At 46.7% G+C, this 18074-nt stretch overlaps 2 protein-coding genes across 5 annotated transcripts; one reads left to right on the forward strand and one right to left on the reverse strand.

Annotated features, from left to right (window-relative positions):
- Positions 1–504: 504 nt before the first annotated feature.
- On the forward strand, positions 505–12392 carry LOC139609740 (uncharacterized). Of its 4 annotated transcripts, none has more exons than XM_071464694.1 (4): positions 505–1456; positions 4933–5643; positions 8067–9227; positions 11908–12392. In XM_071464694.1, the coding sequence occupies exons 2-3, from the start codon at positions 5170–5172 to the stop codon at positions 9189–9191; spliced, it is 1599 nt and encodes a 532-aa protein (XP_071320795.1). In that variant the 5' UTR covers positions 505–1456; positions 4933–5169; the 3' UTR covers positions 9192–9227; positions 11908–12392. The 4 variants fall into 4 exon arrangements, with proteins under 4 accessions (XP_071320795.1, XP_071320801.1, XP_071320786.1 ...); XM_071464700.1 differs by lacking the exon at positions 11908–12392 and adding an exon at positions 3237–3438 and having other exon boundaries at positions 8067–11513; XM_071464685.1 differs by lacking the exon at positions 11908–12392 and having other exon boundaries at positions 8067–11513.
- A 57-nt stretch (positions 12393–12449) lies between these two features.
- On the reverse strand, positions 12450–18074 carry LOC139609798 (keratin, type I cytoskeletal 13-like). The gene is made up of 8 exons (XM_071464777.1): positions 17557–18074; positions 16153–16235; positions 14749–14905; positions 14297–14458; positions 14086–14211; positions 13318–13392; positions 13083–13228; positions 12450–12800 (listed from the first exon to the last, which is right to left on the reverse strand). The coding sequence occupies exons 1-8, from the start codon at positions 17989–17991 to the stop codon at positions 12731–12733; spliced, it is 1254 nt and encodes a 417-aa protein (XP_071320878.1). The 5' UTR covers positions 17992–18074; the 3' UTR covers positions 12450–12730.

The raw sequence follows: 18074 nt of genomic DNA on the forward strand, positions 1-18074 counted from the left end.
CTCTCCTTCAGACTACAGTCGGATCCAGTTCGGCTGGTGGACTTCCAAAAACCAGAAAGTTTCTTAAAGTTTTTGCCAGCTCTAGTGTCATTTGTGCAACTGCCACACCTGAGCCGAACGGAGGCCTGAGGCGTGGCTGGCGAAACGTGTTTTGGTCTGAGGCGCTGGTGTTCCAGTGCGACATCTAGGGGCAGTGACGATGGTCTGCAGAACCTTTAGGTCGGGTGTTACTCTGTGTATGCCATATAATCGTGAGCATTATGATTTAGGGCTTTTATGATCACAGTCCAAACTCACATGTAGCATCTCAATGGGCTTTACAGTCCCACATTAAATACATAATAATACAGTAAATACAACATTTGTTTACACTAAATCTAAGCACCAGTGGTACCAATAGGAAATAGTCCAGTTTTATTATTAACTGATTGTGTTATTGAGTCTTCTTATGTTAGAAGTACATTAAAAACTTACAAACAATAATGATGATTCAGCTGCTACACATTTTATTCTAACTTTCAACACAAACTCGATATATAACTGCAGCAGTCGGGTCCTTGTTCATTAGAATAATCCTGTGAACGTGAGCGGTCGCCGCTGGTGCAGGAGCAGACGCAGTCAGTGTTCACTGTGGGCTTTTTGTTGCTGTGCACTTTTACAGCAACTCATCTTTAAAGGAGGAGCTGTCAGTGGTAAAATGATCAAACTCACCACATGTCCTTCATTGGACCAGAGCCTCTGTATTTGTTTCAAAGTCAAAAAGTTCAGTTTAAAGATGCACAACAGTCACAGAGTCATGAAGCAGGCAGCTGCTGTGTGGGATGGGGACCGTCTCTCATCACCTGTCATCCGGGTTCCGGACCCCGGAAGTGGCAGGACTCCGCATCAGTCCTCTGTTCCGAGCTGAGCGGGCTCACTTCAGGCCTGTCGACGCTTTTCGGGACCTGCCGCCCTAATTGTGCTGATGACGTCAGTACGTTGTCACCTGAGCGCGGTGACCCGGCGCGGCGGGGCGCGTGGAGCTGAAGAAGGTGACGAAGATGATTCTGAAACAATGTAGCGAGCGCGTACCCGTCTGCGCGCGACCTCGCACCCTGTACCCACCTCCCACCGTTACCGTGGTTACCTCCCACCGTTACCATAGTTACCGACATACCCGTTTGAACGGGTAGGTGCACGAGCGAGCAGTGGGCAGGCAGGAAGGAAGGGAGTGAAGGAAGGAAGGGAAGGAAGGAAGGGAAGGAAGGAGGAGTACCGAAGCAGGGAAAGAAGCGAGAGAGGAAGGAGGGAGGGAAGGAGGGAGCGGAATTAGTCAGTGATAGAGGGGAGGAGAGGAGGAGAGGCGGCGGGTTGTTCTGCCGAGGTGGACGTGGCGGGTCCGGCGGAGTTAGCTACAAGTGACGGACAGCGGACCGAACCGAAGCGGACAGCCTGCCATGAACCGGACCACCCGCAGGTAACGTACCGCTCTGCCCGCCGCTATTAACCGCCTGCTCCGCTCCGGTGTGCCCCTTTTCTTGCCCTCGCAGCCCCGCTCGGTTTCCTGCCTGGTTCACGGGCTGCACCGCTCTCTGACAGATGTGCCCGCGACTGTCATGTCGGCCGCCGCACGGTTTTCACCGACTGACACGCTCGGTTTCTTTTGTGTGGGGGCCGCTGTCAGTCGCCCCCCGCTGCCCCCCGCTGCCCCCCGCTGCTCCCCCCCGCTGCTGCCTCTCCTCCCCGCCTCACTCTCACTTTCTCCCCGTGCTAACCTCAGCTAGCCCGCTAGTTAGCTTAGCAGGCTGCGAACGACGTTAGTGTGATAAACAAGATGGCCACTGGCTAGCTGTGCTAGCTGCGTTAGCTGTGCTAGCTGCGTTAGCTGTGCTAGCTGCGTTAGCTGTGTTAGCTCCGTTAGCTCCGTTAGCTAGCCGTGGCAGTTTGCCCGTCTTTGTGCGGCTGAGACGCGGCTTTAACGCGCCTCGCGCCTCTGTCGCGGGGAGTTTTCCCTCCGAGCCAGGTGAGACAAACATCACGAGGGAAAAATCTCCGCGAGATTCTCCGAGTCGGTCTGTGCGGAGGCTGCGTGGCGCCGTGAGGAGGCTACCTGAGTGTTAGAGCACAGGTAACCACCGCCAAACTAACTTTCCTGCGCCTCACAGCCGCTCGGGGGGAGCGGTAGGTGGGACCGCGGCCCGCCGACCTCTGCGGAGCCGCTGCGGCCTCGGGTGGTTTCACTGCAGCCGGTCGAGCTTTGATGTTCAGGCTGGTACCAACAAACTTTTCTGTGTGTGTGTGTGTGTGTGTGTGTGTGTGCGTGCGTGCGTGCGCGCGCGCGCGCGCGCGCGCGCGCGGGGAGGCCGCTGCAGCTTCCCCCGGGGCTGCAGCACTGGGGCAGTAGTAGTAGTAGTAGTAGTAGTAGTAGTAGTAGTAGTATCTGTCCCGTCCACAGGTACTGTTGTGACCCCAAACATACAGCTTCAGTGCTGAAGAGGAGTTTGTCAGATAAGAACAGAACTTCATGCACAAAACAAAGAACTTTATCTCCTCCTTCAGTGTAAAGTTTAACTTTTCAGTCATAAGTGATTTTGATTTTTAAGACCATGATTTGCTGTTTAGCAAAAGTCAGCTGATTAGTTGATCAACAGAAAAATAATTGGTAACTATTTAATTAAATGATTAAAAGTTTGAATCATTTTTCAAATTAAGATAAAAAAAATATTGAAGATTCTTTTGTTTCAGCCAAGGATTATCATGTCAGCTGAATATCTTTTTGTTTTGTTGTTGTTTGAACCAAACATTTAAAGAGTCACCTCTGGGAAGTTTCTGGTGTTTATTCCTTTGCAGCTGAGCATACGTTCATTTAGCTGATGGTTAAGATGAGACAGACTTTTTTCCTGACTTCAGGTGTGAGCAGTGAAGAGCAGAGTCAAGGCCTAAACTTTTTGAGTCATAATCATGTCATTGTTACAGAGTGACAGTTTAGTAAACGGGAGTTTTAAAATGTGTATTTATTAACTTTATAACAAACAAAATATAAAAAAAACAGGTCAGGTTTTGATTTGTTGTGACACAGCAAGAAATATTTTCAGTTCCCATGATGATGTCTGTATTTCTTGTTTTAAGTGGCAATAGATGTTTTTTCCCATAACTTATCATTATGAAGTAAATGTTAATTGCACTATGTGATGACTGTAGAATGACACCATCGGCATTCAGATTGCTTCCCTTTCAGCTTCACTCTCACTTTACAGGTCTTTCTGCCACCAGGTGGGAAATTTCTGCCGCTGTGCAACCAAAACAGGAAGAGGGGAGCACGTTTGTTTTCCCTGGTAGCTATCAGTAGGTTTCCCCAGGTAGAAGAAAAGATGGAACGACCAGAGTCACTGTGGATGCTCCACCAGCGTAAGAAAGAGAGAGTCAACAGAGGAGGCAGAGAGACGTATAGAAACGGAGGTAAAACTAGAGTGAACCCGATGGAGAGAGCCTGGTTGGACTGGGACGTAAATCCAGTCCTGGACATAAACACTGGGACCGGGGGGTCAGTGAAAACAGGATTTGTCCCAGTTGTCCCAAAGATCAGTCTGATTATGGAGAGCGCTTGATACGACCACGGCTATGTCTCCTGATAGCACCCTTACAGCAGCAGGCGTACCGGACCTTGGTTGTCATGGTTACAGTGATAAACAGGAGGATTGTACCGAGAGCGGCATAGATATCTTTGTTACCGTGGTTACTATGATAACAGTCATGTCTTGGTTAGGTTCAGGAAAAGATGGTGATTTGGGTTAAAATAAGTTCTTCCTCAACAATAGATGATCTTTGTTGTCATGGTTACAATAATAACAGTGAATGGTCATGGATAATAGAAACAACACAAACTGCTACTGTCACATGGGAATCGAACACCGCTCTCCTGGGTCATATTCATCCATCCACCCCAACCTCCTCCTGACGTGGACTTTGTCGCTCTATAATCTACGTCACCGCACTTTTCCCTTCGCTCCTGTCATCATCACTACGACCACTAGATGTCGCCTAGCAACAAAACCTAACTATGGGTCATAGTGACCTGCTGACAGACGACCTGTGACCTCGTTCATCACAGGACAGACTCAACAGAACTTGTCTGATCCCTCTGTGTCTGCACAGCAGGAGGAAACCAGGTTTCAAGCAGCACTGAAGACATTTGCCTGTAAGAGAGGTTCAATAACAAATCAGTTAGGTTTAGAGAATCTGTTTGTTTCATCACCATCAGTGTCTGAGCTCAGTCAGTATCAATGTGAAAAATAATTTGGACACAGTTTCCGTCTCGTGCACAGTGAAATGCTGTAGCGCTGCAGGCCGAGATGGACAGAGGTCGTCATAATAATAATAATAATAATCTTTATTTAGAGAGCACTTTTCTAAACCCACCTTACAAAGTGCTTTGCACAGAGCAGAATAAAAGCTGGAGGACATAAAGAAAGGATCAGCACTTGGTTGGCTTCAGTTTAGCTGATACTGATGCTCAGGCTCAGCTCGGGACGACTCTGCACTAATAGAAATCAAGTTAATCACAGTGTTTTTGTGGTGTTTAAATCTGATGTATTGATAAAATCTCTGATCTGTGCTCACAGCAAACACAAGAAGCCTTTCGTCTAAATATTGAAATGTCTAAAACGTCAGTGATCTTGCTGAAGAGCCTCAGTGTCATTTCTAAATGTGAACCTTCAGGAGGCCTCTGATGATGACAGTGACGCTACCTTTGTGCCTTTTTGTTCAAATGTTGAGGCCGTCTGTTTAAATAAACTTTATTCAAATTATCACTTGAAACAACCGACTGAGGGCTTCATATTCACGTTCAGGGTGCGCTCCATGTTGCGGCCGTGTGATTGGTTGGTACATTGTGAACGGACGATGATTAAAATGTCTGTAAACCTCACTTTAATCTCACCTGTGTCTCTGCAGGCTGGTCCTGGTCAGGCGTGGGTGGTGACACTGTTGGATTGCCAGAGGAGGCTCTCAGGGACACACCCCCTACCTCTCAGCCCCTTCTCTCTCAGGACAGGTAGTTCTCCTCAGCAGCAGAGTGGGGAGTGGAGGAAGGACTCAGGGAGGAGGAGGAGAGGAGGAAGAAGGTGGACCTCAGCGATCCTTCAGGTGTTGAACAGAGTGAGGTGAGGAGGATTAGCTCCGCCCCTCACCATGACAGACTTAGAGACCGAGTGTTTGAGCCTCGGCCTGCCCCCTGAGTGCGGCTCCCCTCCCCCGCCCCTGGACCCCTCCCTGCAGGTGGACTGCGGCCCGGGGCCCGCCTCCTCAGCCCCGACACCCACTCTGGCCCTCCTCTCCTCCGACTGCCCAACGCCCACGCTCAGCTCGCTGGCGGCAGAGATCGCCGAGCCGCTGGTGATGCTGCCGTGTGTGAAGAGCGAGCCGGAGGACGGAGACCTGGATCCCATCAGGACCGTGGACCTGTCGGAGATCCAGCCGCTGTCCACTGCTGAGCTGGGCCAGGACCAGATTAAAATGGAGATCAGTGGCCTCGATTACATCAAGTCCGAGCATCATGGTCACCATGGCAACCACCACCTGGGCCCGTTTCACCACAGTGACGTCACAGAGCTGGACTACAAGTCTCACTACGAGCCCAGCTCCGTGTTCGACTACATCTCTCAGGTAAGAGATGGAGACCAGGTGAGACCCTGATGTGTTTTAGAGTTGATTGTGTGATTAATCTTGATTTGCTGTGAAGTGAAATAACGTTCATGTTTAGTTCCAGAGAGAAAACTTCAAAGTCTCATTGTAAAGAAGCAAATGACTAAAAACCAGTGCGGCAACATAACCTCACTCACCTGTAACCATAACAACGCACACTTGTTTTATTGCATCTTGTTTTTTAAAGTTATTATTTTTTGGGCTTTTATGCCTTTATTATAGTTCAGTGGAGACTGACAGGAAAGGGGGTAGAGAGGGGAATGACATGCAGGAAAGAGTCGGACCGATCGGGAGTCGAACCGGTGCCCGCCTGCTAAGAGCGTCTTTGCGCCCAAATGGTATGCGCCCTAACCACTCGACTACTGGGCCGCCCCGCGTCTTGTTTTTTCCTCCAGTGTTAATACACATCGCTCACATGTGTCTACATATCTTGTTATCATGTGTGGGTCAGTCACCTGTCCACCAGGGTTGCAGGTGGTGTCTGAGGTGGTCCAGCAGAATCGTCTCCTGTGAGAACCACCTCACTGGTTTCAGCTTGGTCCAGCAGCTTTAGATCACACGTCTGCTGAAGGCGATCGCAGTGAAATGGTTTGACAGCACATGTGCCGAGCTTCTGCTGAATCCCTGTGGGATCAGGTCTCTGTCTGAGGGGGCGGCACACAGATCACTGCCCCTTTCCCATCACTCTTTCTACTGTCAGCATGAGAGACACCAACAAGGCCCCAGATAATTCAATTATAATATTATAATATATTTAATGATATTATAGTGTCTCTGTCTCTGAAAGGGGAAGCTGCTGTTTGAAATTTTTTTTTTTGATGCTGTGAGAATCCAGATCTGAGACAGAAAACCAGGACCAGTAAAACCAGGACAGACTGTAGAGAGACCACTGGAGGGAAGAGAGTGATGATTTATTGTCTGTCTGGACTGAAAATCTGAGATCACACATTCACTCTTGTCGCTCTGTGTCCTGATGTAATCCTTCAGTCTGATCCAGGATCTGCTCCTGCTGAGCTCACTATGTCTCCAGATCTGAAGATCATTAACTGACGGCCACAAACAAATAAACAAAATACCTACTTATATACACACACACACACACACACACACACACACACACACACACACACACACACACACAATGTGAGAGAAGAGAGCCTCGCTGTGTGTCACTAGAATCTGTAACAGGAGTTTTATCGGAGTCTTTATTGATCTTGGAGACAAAGTCTTGTCTTCAGCTTCTTGACTAAAGAGGAAAAGTGTCAGTGAGTGAAGGAGGGAGAGATCAGCCAATCAGATCAGCACAAGTGACTGAGACGTTTCCTTATTTAATTTGCTGATTTTATTGTTTGTATCCATCAGGCAAAAGTAAACACAAAGAAGAACACGACTCTGTTTCACTGTGTCCTTCATCAGTTTCCCTCCTCTCTGTTCTTTATGAGGAGAAACAGTTTTCGTTTCAACAGAGTGGTGTTGTCCTGTTAGACACTGCCGCTGTGCTCTCACCTGAGGCGACAATCACAACAGGTGACCATGAGTGTCGCCCGCCTGTCGCCTGCTTTGCTCATTTAACGTTTTACTGTCCTGCATCAGCCATCAGCGCCGACGACATGTTTCATAATCCATTGATGGCCCCTCCACTTCTGCTACGTAGCCAAGATGGCGACCGTCGAAGGTGAGAAGTGACCATTGTTTCCAGGTGCTTGTGTTGCTGTACATGTTGTTGTACCTGTGGATGCGAGTGTAGAAGTCCAAGGTTTAGTCTGATTTCTAAATCCAGCTCAGCGTCAAGTTGACGGAGGTTTCTGGGTTTATAGTGAGATGGTGGAAAGTCAGTGTGGACACAGAGACGTCCTCCAGTTGATCCCTGCTTGTGGTTCTGCTCGTTCATCAGTGAGTCAGAAGAGTAAAAGGTCAGAAAACTGTTTCTCAGAGTCCAGAGAGACGACTTCAGGACTTTTTGTTTTTGTCCGTAAAGAAAAGGAAAAGCATCAAATCCAGTGAAGCTGGAGGCTGGTGCCTGAGAGTCTTAAGGATTATTTTGAGGAGGATGAGGGAGGAGAGATTTTCTGAGCTTAGGTTGGACTGTGTGGTAGTGCCTTGCTGAAGGACACTTCAGCATGAAGGAATTCTCATGCTGACGACAGTTTGTAGAACCAGGCAGTTGTTGAAGGATCAGTTTTATTCTGACACTGATTTATGGTTTTAGAACTTACTGCTTCAATTTAAAATCAAACAATACTCGAGCTCTTCTACTATAAAGAGAGAGGTCATAGGTACAGGACTTGTCTCCTCCTGACGTCCTGGTTATAATGTGTAGCTCCACGACGGCCCTGTGAGCTCGCTCTCTCTGATTGATCTGAACCCTTGTTTTCTCATTGCAGGTGACAGACACTCTGGAGTACATCAAGTCTGACCACCATGTGGACCTGCAGTGTTACTACACCACAGAGCTGAGCTCCCTGAAGTCCGAGTACCCGGAGTCCAACACCATGTCCACCCACCTGCAGCCCAACGGCCTGGAGTCCATCCACATGGCCGAGCTCCGCACCGAGCTCAACAAGCTCCGCCCCGATGCCCTGCTGATGGACGGCATGGGCAAACTGGACCCTGAGTTCGGAGGGGGGACGCTGTACGAGCTGCAGCCAGCTGAGGACCGGAAGACGTCCGTGGATGTGACGGCGACCGGGCAGGCGGGAGGCGGAGGGAGTCTGGTCATCACAACCAAAACACAGAGCCCGACGGTGAGGAAACCCCGTAACATGCAGGGGGAGAAGCCTTTCTCCTGCACACAGTGCGGGAAGAACTTCAGCACCCTGGGAAACCTGAAAACCCACCAACGCATCCACACTGGGGAGCGACCGTACACCTGCTCGCAGTGCGGCAAGAGCTTCGGCCAAGCAGGAAACCTCAAACGACACCAGCTGATCCACACGGGCCAGAAGCCGTACGTCTGCGCTCACTGCCCCAAAGGCTTCACCAAAGCTGATGACCTGCGATCACACCAGCGGCTGCACACAGGCGAGCGTCCGTTCATCTGCGTCACCTGCGGCAAGAGCTTTGGCCAGTCGAAGGAGCTGAAGGCTCACCAGCTGAGCCACACAGGCGAGAGGCCGTTCTGCTGCCAGCACTGCGGTAAGAGCTTCTCCAAGGAGACCAGCTACCGCAACCACGTGCAGATCCACACAGGTGAGAAGCCCTTCACCTGCTCGCAGTGCGGAAAGACTTTCAGCAACTCGGGCGTCTTAAAAACCCATGAGAAGATCCACACGGGCGAGCGGCCGTTCGGCTGCACGCAGTGCGGGAAGAGCTTCGGCCGCCTCGGACACCTGAAGGCTCACCAGCAGATCCACACCGGGGAGCGGCCGTACGCCTGCCCCCATTGCGGGAAGACTTTCAGCCAGTCGGGTCACCTCAAAGCACACGAGCAAATCCACAAACGAGAGCGAGTGGACACGGCCAGCACCAGCAGCAGCAGCAGCAGCACCATGGGCAGTGACAGTAGCTAAAAGAAACTCCACACCCTTTAACCTCGGAAAAACAAAGTATTATTCCTTTTTTATAAATACTATCTATACATTTTTTTCCTTATGAATTTTTTCTTACATTTTCATACCTTTTGTGCTCTTTTTGCATTATATATGTGGGCAGGGTGGACTCTGACTGATTTGCTCTTATGCAAGTGTCTGTGTGTGTGCACATGTTATGTACTGTGTGTCTGTGGGTGGGTGTGATACTGAGGGGCTTGTAGATAATCTTAAAACTGGTCTGTCTGAACTGTGGTGAGCGTAGTCTCTCTCTCAACGACCAGGTACCAGTACTTATTTCTGGAGTACTTACTGATACACAAGCACAAAATCTTCAGTGACCAAGTTTGAGTACTTCCTTTGTCTTTACTGAAACTGACCAGGACCCCGTTCACTGTTAACAACCATCTCTAAAGTTTCGTTTTTACCCAGACACTGAGTTTTCTGAAGTGTTACCTCAGGCTCCGTCCACACTGACACATTTTAGTTTTAAACTCATCTCTTCTTCTCTGTTTAGTTTTAAACTCATCTCTTCTTCTCTGTTTCCTCTGGCCACTGTCCTCCAGAGTCTTTAGCCCCTAAAACAGACTTTCAGAAACTGGACCCGTTTGATACTCCAGGTTGTGTTGTAGTCTGGACGGACAGAAACAGAGACCTTTGGAAGAGAGTAGACACGTAGACGCCCACGGTGGCTCCTGATTGGCTCTTATCAGCCTGGACTACCAGTGGTGAAACAACATGGAGAATGAATGAAAGTGTCACTGACCTTGTTGTCTTTGCAGCAGCTGTTGTTCAGTTCAGTTCTGGATTTGAACTCCACAACTGTCTCTGCTGTTCCTCCTTCAGAGGATTTACTGGAACTAATCCACTGCAGAGTAACATTCTGCTTCTTGTTTACACCGGCATGCACATGCTCAGTGTAGGTGATGGTCTTGTGATGTGTTTCCAGGTGTGTTGAGTGTGGACGGAGATGGTTTTAATTCAAATGAAAACGTCTCAGTGTGGACGCAGCCTCAGTGATGGTACAGGTCGTGGTGTGTTTTACTGTCTGTGAGAAGAATGAAACAAAAGTTACTTCGCTGTGAAAATGAAGTTTAATGTTCGTCCAATAGTCGCTGCCTTTTTGATTCACAGGGTCAAACGTTGATCCAATCAGCTGCCTCTCGATGGTACCGGAGTCGATCTGATTGGTTGATCACCAGTAAAGGAAACAGAGGAAACAAGATTTGCAGACATCACTCAGGGCTTCAGGAGACTGTGACTTTTTTTTTTTTTTTTTTTTTTTTTTTTTTTTTTTTACATTTTATGAACCAAACGATTAATCCGTTAATCGTGAAAATAATCAGCAGATTAATCAATAATGAAAATAATCATTAGTTTCCCTAAGTCTACCTGGTGTGTGTGTGTGTGTGTGTGTGTGTGTGTGTGTGTGTGTGTTCACTATATCTGTGAACAGATGTTATTTTATTTTTTTGGAGAAGCTCTCATCTGAAATTCTCTAGTGAATGTGTTTAAATTCTAAATGATGTCCGTTCAGATCTGGTGTGACCGGTTCTCATAGACGGTTCTGTTCCATGTTGGTGAAAAAACCCAGATTTGTTAAACTGCGGCCAACGAATCCTTGAATTAGTTTGATCTGATTTAAACTGTGTCAAACTGTGCTGAGACAGAGAACAGCAGCATTGATGACGACAGTGTGGAGTAGAACATGAACAGAAACAATAGAAACCTCAGTAAAAGGTGAAGTGTAGTTTCTTCCTGCAGACTCTGGACGGTCTGATGCTTTTAGGAATCGTTCATGTGGAGGACGTTGAGCAGACGTGTTGGTGGACGGGGCCCTGGTCTGATTCCTCAGCAGTAAAAGGACAGTTCAGTCTTTTGCCAACTCAGTTGTGAGTACTTGTTTCTGAGTACTTGCTGCCAGTTTACCAGTGTTTGACTTACAGGTGTGGGTACTCGCAGGCGGACACTCTGTGTTACTGTATTGTTAAAAATCTGATTAAGTCATTTTGGTATTTGTTATTGACCAGTATCTATTGATCAGGACATACAGCACTGATCTCTCTGTTGTTTGATAATTGGCAGATTTAGTTTTGTAGCAGAAAAATTTGAATCATTCCAACTTCGACAGGACCAAACGGACACACCCCTCCCCCGTCCAGATCGCTCACTGTGTACAAATCTTCTATTGATAATGTCATTCCTAAAAAAATTAATAAAACTATTAAAAAAACGGCAGCAAAAAAGACAGAGGTGATGCAGCATCTTGTACTGGAAGAAGAATTATTAAAGAAACTAATGGCACATCCTGCTCTGATCCTGTTTCTGTCTTCTCAGGTTTGTGTTTGTGTTTTTGTGTTGTTGGATTCAGACATCAGGGCTTTCTGATCAGTGCGTGACCACAGCAAACAACTTCCTTTGTTACCAGATACAAAATCATTCAGCTCATTATTTTCCCTTCCTGTTCCTCAATCATGTCACATTTACTCTGAGCTCCGGTGTGTTCAGGGTCTAATCACAACTTCACCTTAAAATGAGAATGTGTTGGGTTGTATAAATAATGAAGTATCATGATGTTGGTGGGAATAACTTTAAGGTACATATTTTAACTTCTTCTGTGTTGATATCATCAGAGGATATATCTGTGGTTTTAAGAACCAAAAACCATCTCAGTGTAGTTTTACATCTCCTCTCTCAGGCTTCTCTCTGGAGCTCTAGTAACAACAGGTCAGTCGGCCAATCAGAAGAGAGGATCTGAGTAAGAACAGGTCAGTGAGCCTTGTTGAAGAGACCTGAGTTGTTGTGTGTTGTGCTGTTTTCTCTTGGTGGGTGTGTTCGGGTGAAGTGTCCAGCAGCGCTGCAGCAGATGGAGGAGCAGGTTCCTCGTCTGTCTTCTTCCTCTCCGCTCTCCTGCCTCCTCAGTCTAAGTGTTGCTGGGTCGAGGTTTGACTGTACGACGACGTGTTCATGTCACAATGAGGGAAAAAATTTTCTTAATTTACAAATTTCCCATTTCAACATATTAAAGTTTATTTATTGGGAGCTGGTGTTTAGTAACTCCTTGTTTATGTTGGTGCTGCTTCACCCTGAGTCTAAGCTATGACCACATTATTAGGTACAGCTGTGAAGTCTGCAACACTTAATTCACCAAGAAAGATTGAAACTTTTCTTCAAAGGTCAAAAACTAATGTTAAGATCAATAATTTCTCCACTTTCCTCCTCACAAACATTCAGACACGATTTGTTGAGTTTGGTTGAGTTTTATTCTTTGAAAACAGACAGAAATTCAGTTGTGGTGTAGTTGGTGTGAAGTTGACCCCGACCACAACTATCAAGGAAGTTTAAAATTTCCCCTCCCAACTCGACCGTCTGGGACTGATCAGGGTTTAAACTGCAGCAGGAAACGAGTGAAGGAAGAAAGATGAGAGACGCTCCTCAGCAGGTGGAGGTGTTCAGCATACAGACAGGTGATAGGTTGAGATGTGACTCCGCCCCCGGGTCAGACAGACATGTGACTGGTCTCAGAAGTCCACAACTTTTGTGATGACTTTGGTGGTGGAGGAGGAGGAGGAGGAGGACATACCTGAAGATCTGAGACACAGAACCAGAGAGTTACACATGAGGAACTGGTTTCAGTCCCAGTTCAGGTTTCTCCAGGGTCGGGGTTTTTTTCCGAGGTTGGTTTTAGTCTCAGTCTGTCTGTAGGAAGGACTGAGTAAGGACTTCATTTTGTCTTAGCTCAACTTTCTCTGAGGTAGAACTGGTTTTAGTTTTAGTTGAATCTTCTCTTGGACTGGTTTGGGTCCTGGTTTAACCGTGATAAATATAAACCAGATATCTGTCATGTGGGACTGAGTCAGTGACTCTTCTTACCCGACTCCCTCTCCGTCCAGCAGCCTCCTGTACTCGGCGATCTCCATTTCCAGTCTGGTCTTGATGTCCAGCAGCATCTGGTACTCTTGCCCCTGCCTCTCCAGGTCAGCCCTCAGCTGCACCAGCTGCTCCTCCATGTTGCTCACCTGCACGGGCACACAGGTAAACTGTCAGTGCTGATGCTTTCACGGAGCTAACACACCTCAACATGGCTGCAGCAGTCTGAGCCACTCACCTGCATCTGGAATCCATTCAGCTGCATGGCGTAGCGGTTCTGGATTTCAGCCAGAGTGGCTTCAAGAGACGCTTTCTGCAGGGAGACGGGCAGGTTAGAGGACAGACCACTGGACAGCCAGGTGTAAGGAGTAATAACTGGTGTATTTTCTGTGAGTGTTTCCATGTTTCTGCTCCACTACAGTTACCTGACCTGCCAGGTTGAGATTTTACGGTAAAACAAAAGTTGATCAAATAATTTATAAAATAATTACAACCTTCCTGGTTTGTGATCTCTCAGATGAAGTCTGTGTAGCTGTGTCCGTGTTTCATCAAAGATGTCAAACGATTGAGATTCAAAAATCAGAGATTTGAAGAATTTTTTTTTTTTCCTCATCAATCATCTGATGACCCCTCAAGATTTATCTTTTGGCGCTTTGGAGTGCCCCGACCCCAAGGTTGGGAACCACTGGACTAAACTAACTGCAGGCAGTGACATTCCCGTCCTGAGTCCAGTCTGGTCTCTTTGGTTACCTGCAGTTTAGAGCTACAACCAATGATATGTTCAAATCATTTATTACTGACTGTAACTCCAACGTTCCCCAGAGCCGTGGAGTTCCTCAGGGGTCAATCCTGGGCCCTTTTTTACTCCTCTCTAACTGTAGGTCATCTCTTATCTCTGTTATTTCTGTTCCCAGAGACCTCAGTCATTTTTCATTCTGCATGTTGTCACATGACGACAAAAATCTGATCTCAAATCACTTGGATTCAGGTCGTGTTGTGGTCTCACCATGCTGAGCTGTGACTGGAGCTCGATCTCCAGAGCCTGGAGCTGACTCTTCACCTCCTTCACCTCCGAGGTCGAGGACTTCAGCGTCATCTCTGTGGTCGCCACCTCCTTAGTGAGGGCCTCCGACTAAGAGAAGGAGGAACAACAAAATAAATTAATGACACTCACAGGTTTGTTGATGGTCCTCTTGAACAGACAGGTTCCTCCTCACCTTGGCCTGGAACCAGGACTCCAGTTCTCTGCGGTTCTTGGCAGCAACGGCCTCGTAGTGCTCTCTGATCTCCTCCATGACCTTGGTGAGGTCCTCCTGAGGAGCGGCTTCCACCTCCACGTTCACCTGACCGCTCATCTGAGTTCTCATGGCCATCAGGTCCTGCAGATCCACAGATACATCCACAGGTTTCATGAAGACCGGACCAGGACTGATCCTGGTTTCATGGTTTTATGTTGTCAACAGTTAAAACAATGATTTGTTTAATGATTGTTGAGGTTCCTGATGTGAAGTGAAGTGTTGGATGAGTTTATTTATTTTGAGACTGATGCTAATTGTCATGTTAAAATGCAAATCCTATGCTAACAGAGCAAAGTCTCTGCTGTCTTAATTACACTTGGTGTGAGTGATCCCACTGTGAGGACCTCAGGTGTTAATAAAGATCTCATCACCTCCTCATGGTTCTTCTTCATGGACACCAGCTCGTCCTTCAGGCTGTCAATCTGCATGCTCAGGTCGGTCTTGGCCACCCCCAGCTCCCCCAGCAGCATCTTCAGCCCGGAGATATCAGCCTCCACCGACTGACGCATGGACAGCTCGTTCTCAAACCTGCGGGAAAACCCATTATAAACAGACTATCACCCGACTATCACCCGACTATCACCCGATTATCACCCGATTATAAACCGACTATCACCCGACTATCACCCGATTATCACCCGATTATAAACCGACTATCACCCGACTATCACCCGATTATAAACCGACTATCACCCGACTATCACCTGATTATAAACCGACTATCACCCGACTATCACCCGATTATCAACAGACCCGACTATCAACCGACTATAACCCGACTATAAACCTGAAAAAATGCATTTAAATGTGTAGAAAACTCAAATCTGTGTAGAAAATTATATCGAGACCGAGGCAGAAAAGGACTGACGGCTTTTTTTTTTTTTTTTTTTTTAACTGCATTTAATAGTAATTATAACTTTAATTATATGACACGTTTCTAAACAAGTTTCGAAGTAATTAACAGTAAAAAATTTAACTGGAATACAAAAACAATTTAAGTTTAATTGAAATAAGAAAGAAGAAGACTTAAAAGCAAAAAGTTGCACTAAATTGCACCGTTTCATTGTTTTTTACTCAGACCTTCTCAAACTGTTTCTGACTATAAATGTCTCCTACAGAATCACAGAGGAAGTTTTTACAGGTCATTACTTCACCACGCAGAGAACTGACCCGAGCCTGCACCATCTGAATTATTATTGTTGCACTGGATTTTTTGTTTTCAAAACGAGTGCGCATGCGTCAACTCGTGTGCAGCCTGTAGCAGCTGCTCCTGCCTAACTTATTAATTTTCTAGTTTCTAACTAGTTTCTAGCTTGAAATATGTATACAGTGTCTATTATTGACAGAGTAATATCTTTATATATTTTTTATATTTTGAAGATTGTGGGGTTATATTATTATTATCATTTTTTATTATATTCTGTAAATGTGAAATGGAGCACTGCAACATAACAATTTCCCGTGAGGGATTCCAACAGTATTTCTGACTGAGCCTGTTCCCAGTGAATCCACCGGCTGCAGTCCCCACAGCAGCCAGCAGAGGGCTGGTGCTGCGCTCAGGTGAGAGCAGGTGAAAACCAGAGTCGCCTTCATGTGAAGGGTCAGAAAAAAAATCCAAAATCAAGAAAGGATTCCTTTCTGTTTCCACTGTGCTCTGACTTTGTGTGGTTGATAATTGTGCTTCCGTGCATCTGCCCTGTATCAAAGCAGAGAAAAGAAACGGCAGGAAACAAAGACAAAGGGGGAAGTGGAGGAGGTAAAGAGCAGTGACTGACTTGACTCTGAAGTCGTCCATGGCCAGTTTGGCGTTATCGATGCTCAGAATGACGGTTCCTTTGGCGATGATGGCGTCCTGGATCTGACAACACACACAAACACCGGGAATTAAATCAGATCAGAAGCAAAACATCAGACAGACTGAAGAGGAAAAAAAGATCAGCCACAACCAGGAGGTGAGGAAGGCTGAAAACTGAGGATCATCATCGTCATCATGTGAGTGTAGAGGCCGTGACCTTCAGGTGAGCTGGTGGGTGTGGTAGAAGACCTACAGGTGTGTGTAGATACAGAGCATCATCCAGTCTCATCATGTCACACCTACATGACTCGACCAATCACAGACGTTTGTCAGAGCACCTGTTTCTACAACCGTCCAATCACACAGAGCCCTGATGTTTATTTACTGTTGTTTTCTTTATACTTGTGCTATTTTGTTGTTGTAATTTATAGAAGTCCCTCTGACTCTGCTGCAGCCAATCAGACATCTTTATTTCACACCCACATGACTCCACAACCAGCAGGTAGATTTTAAGTCATCTGTAAAACTGTAGCTGATTAATTTTCTGTTGACTAATTATTTGTCGTTTTCACACTTGGTGGGAAAAGTGAAATGTCCGTCTCCAGCAGCTGATCAGAGTTTCTGAGGTGTGACTGCCTCACCTGGATCACCTGCACACAGGTGTGGTTGACCTGTTACTGCACAGACCTCCATCCAATCACTGAGCCCAGATCTCGCTGCCTCAGATTACTGAATTATGAATTATTGGTCATTATTGTTGTTGTTTATAGCATTTTTTTTATTTTTTATCCTTGAGTTCTTGAGTGAATGAAATTGTCAGAGAACATGTTACTGTCCTGTAATTACAAGAGGAAGGACTATTTATTACAACCTGGGCTGTGCTTTGCCTCCACAGTAATCTTTTCCTCTGTCTTACATTTATTCAGTTGTTAGAGTTTATATTTTCTCACTTGGTCAAGAACAGTTAATTTTCTTTTATTGATTTGATTATACCAACATTAGTGTCTTGTTATTAGACCAAAAATTTGTTAACTTGAGATAAATGACTCACAATTTAATTAATTTAATTATCACAAGATAATAAAAGGCCCTACAGCTGTTTTTGTTTCTAATTAAAAAATTATAAGAAAATAACTTTTCCAACTAACTCATGATCATAATTAGTGAGATAATTAGCATGTAGCCTACAGAATAAATATGTTTTAATTATCTTTTATCCAAGACATTTGTCCCTTTTTAACTTTTTGAAGTTAATTATTGCAACTTTGTCTGGTTTTGTTCTCTGTAGTTTTTTCTTTTTTCTTTTTTTTTTTTTTTTAAAGTTTTAAAGAAGTGAATAAAAGAAACCTTCAACACCATTTCCCATGATGCCCCTCTTCCTCACCTTTCCCTGCAGCTCTGCGATGGTGACGAAGTAGGGGCTGTAGTCCCTGGTGGTGGGGCCGACCTTGCTCTCCACAAACTGTCTGATCTTCAGCTCCAGCTCGGCGTTGGCCTTCTCCAGCGCCGACACCTTGGCCAGGTAGGCGGCCAGGCGGTCGTTCAGGTTCTGCATGCAGAACTTCTCGTTGCCGATGAGGCTGTCCTCCATCCCCGCACCTCCGCCGAAACCTCCAGCTGCTCCACCACCCATGCCGTAGCCGAACCCGCTGCCACCCCCGGCAGAGAAGCACCTGCCGGCCCGGGAGACCCGAACACTGCCGCCACCTCCTGCTCCTCCCGAGATGCTGAAGGAGCTCATGCCTCCTCCTCCATAGGATCCGCGCATCAGGCCGCCGCCGCCCATCGAGCTCCGTGTGGACATGGAGGAGATCATCATGGTCACCCTGAGGAGGGAGTGAAACAAAAGGAGGAGGAGGTGCTGGTCTGTCTTCTCCGGTGGAGGGAGCGGGAGAGGAGAGA

Source organism: Trachinotus anak, unplaced genomic scaffold (genome assembly GCF_046630095.1).
Source record: "Trachinotus anak isolate AG129_WGS33_773 ecotype Australia unplaced genomic scaffold, CSIRO_AGI_Tana_v1 ptg000003l, whole genome shotgun sequence".
In the NCBI taxonomy this organism is placed as follows: domain Eukaryota; kingdom Metazoa; phylum Chordata; class Actinopteri; order Carangiformes; family Carangidae; genus Trachinotus; species Trachinotus anak.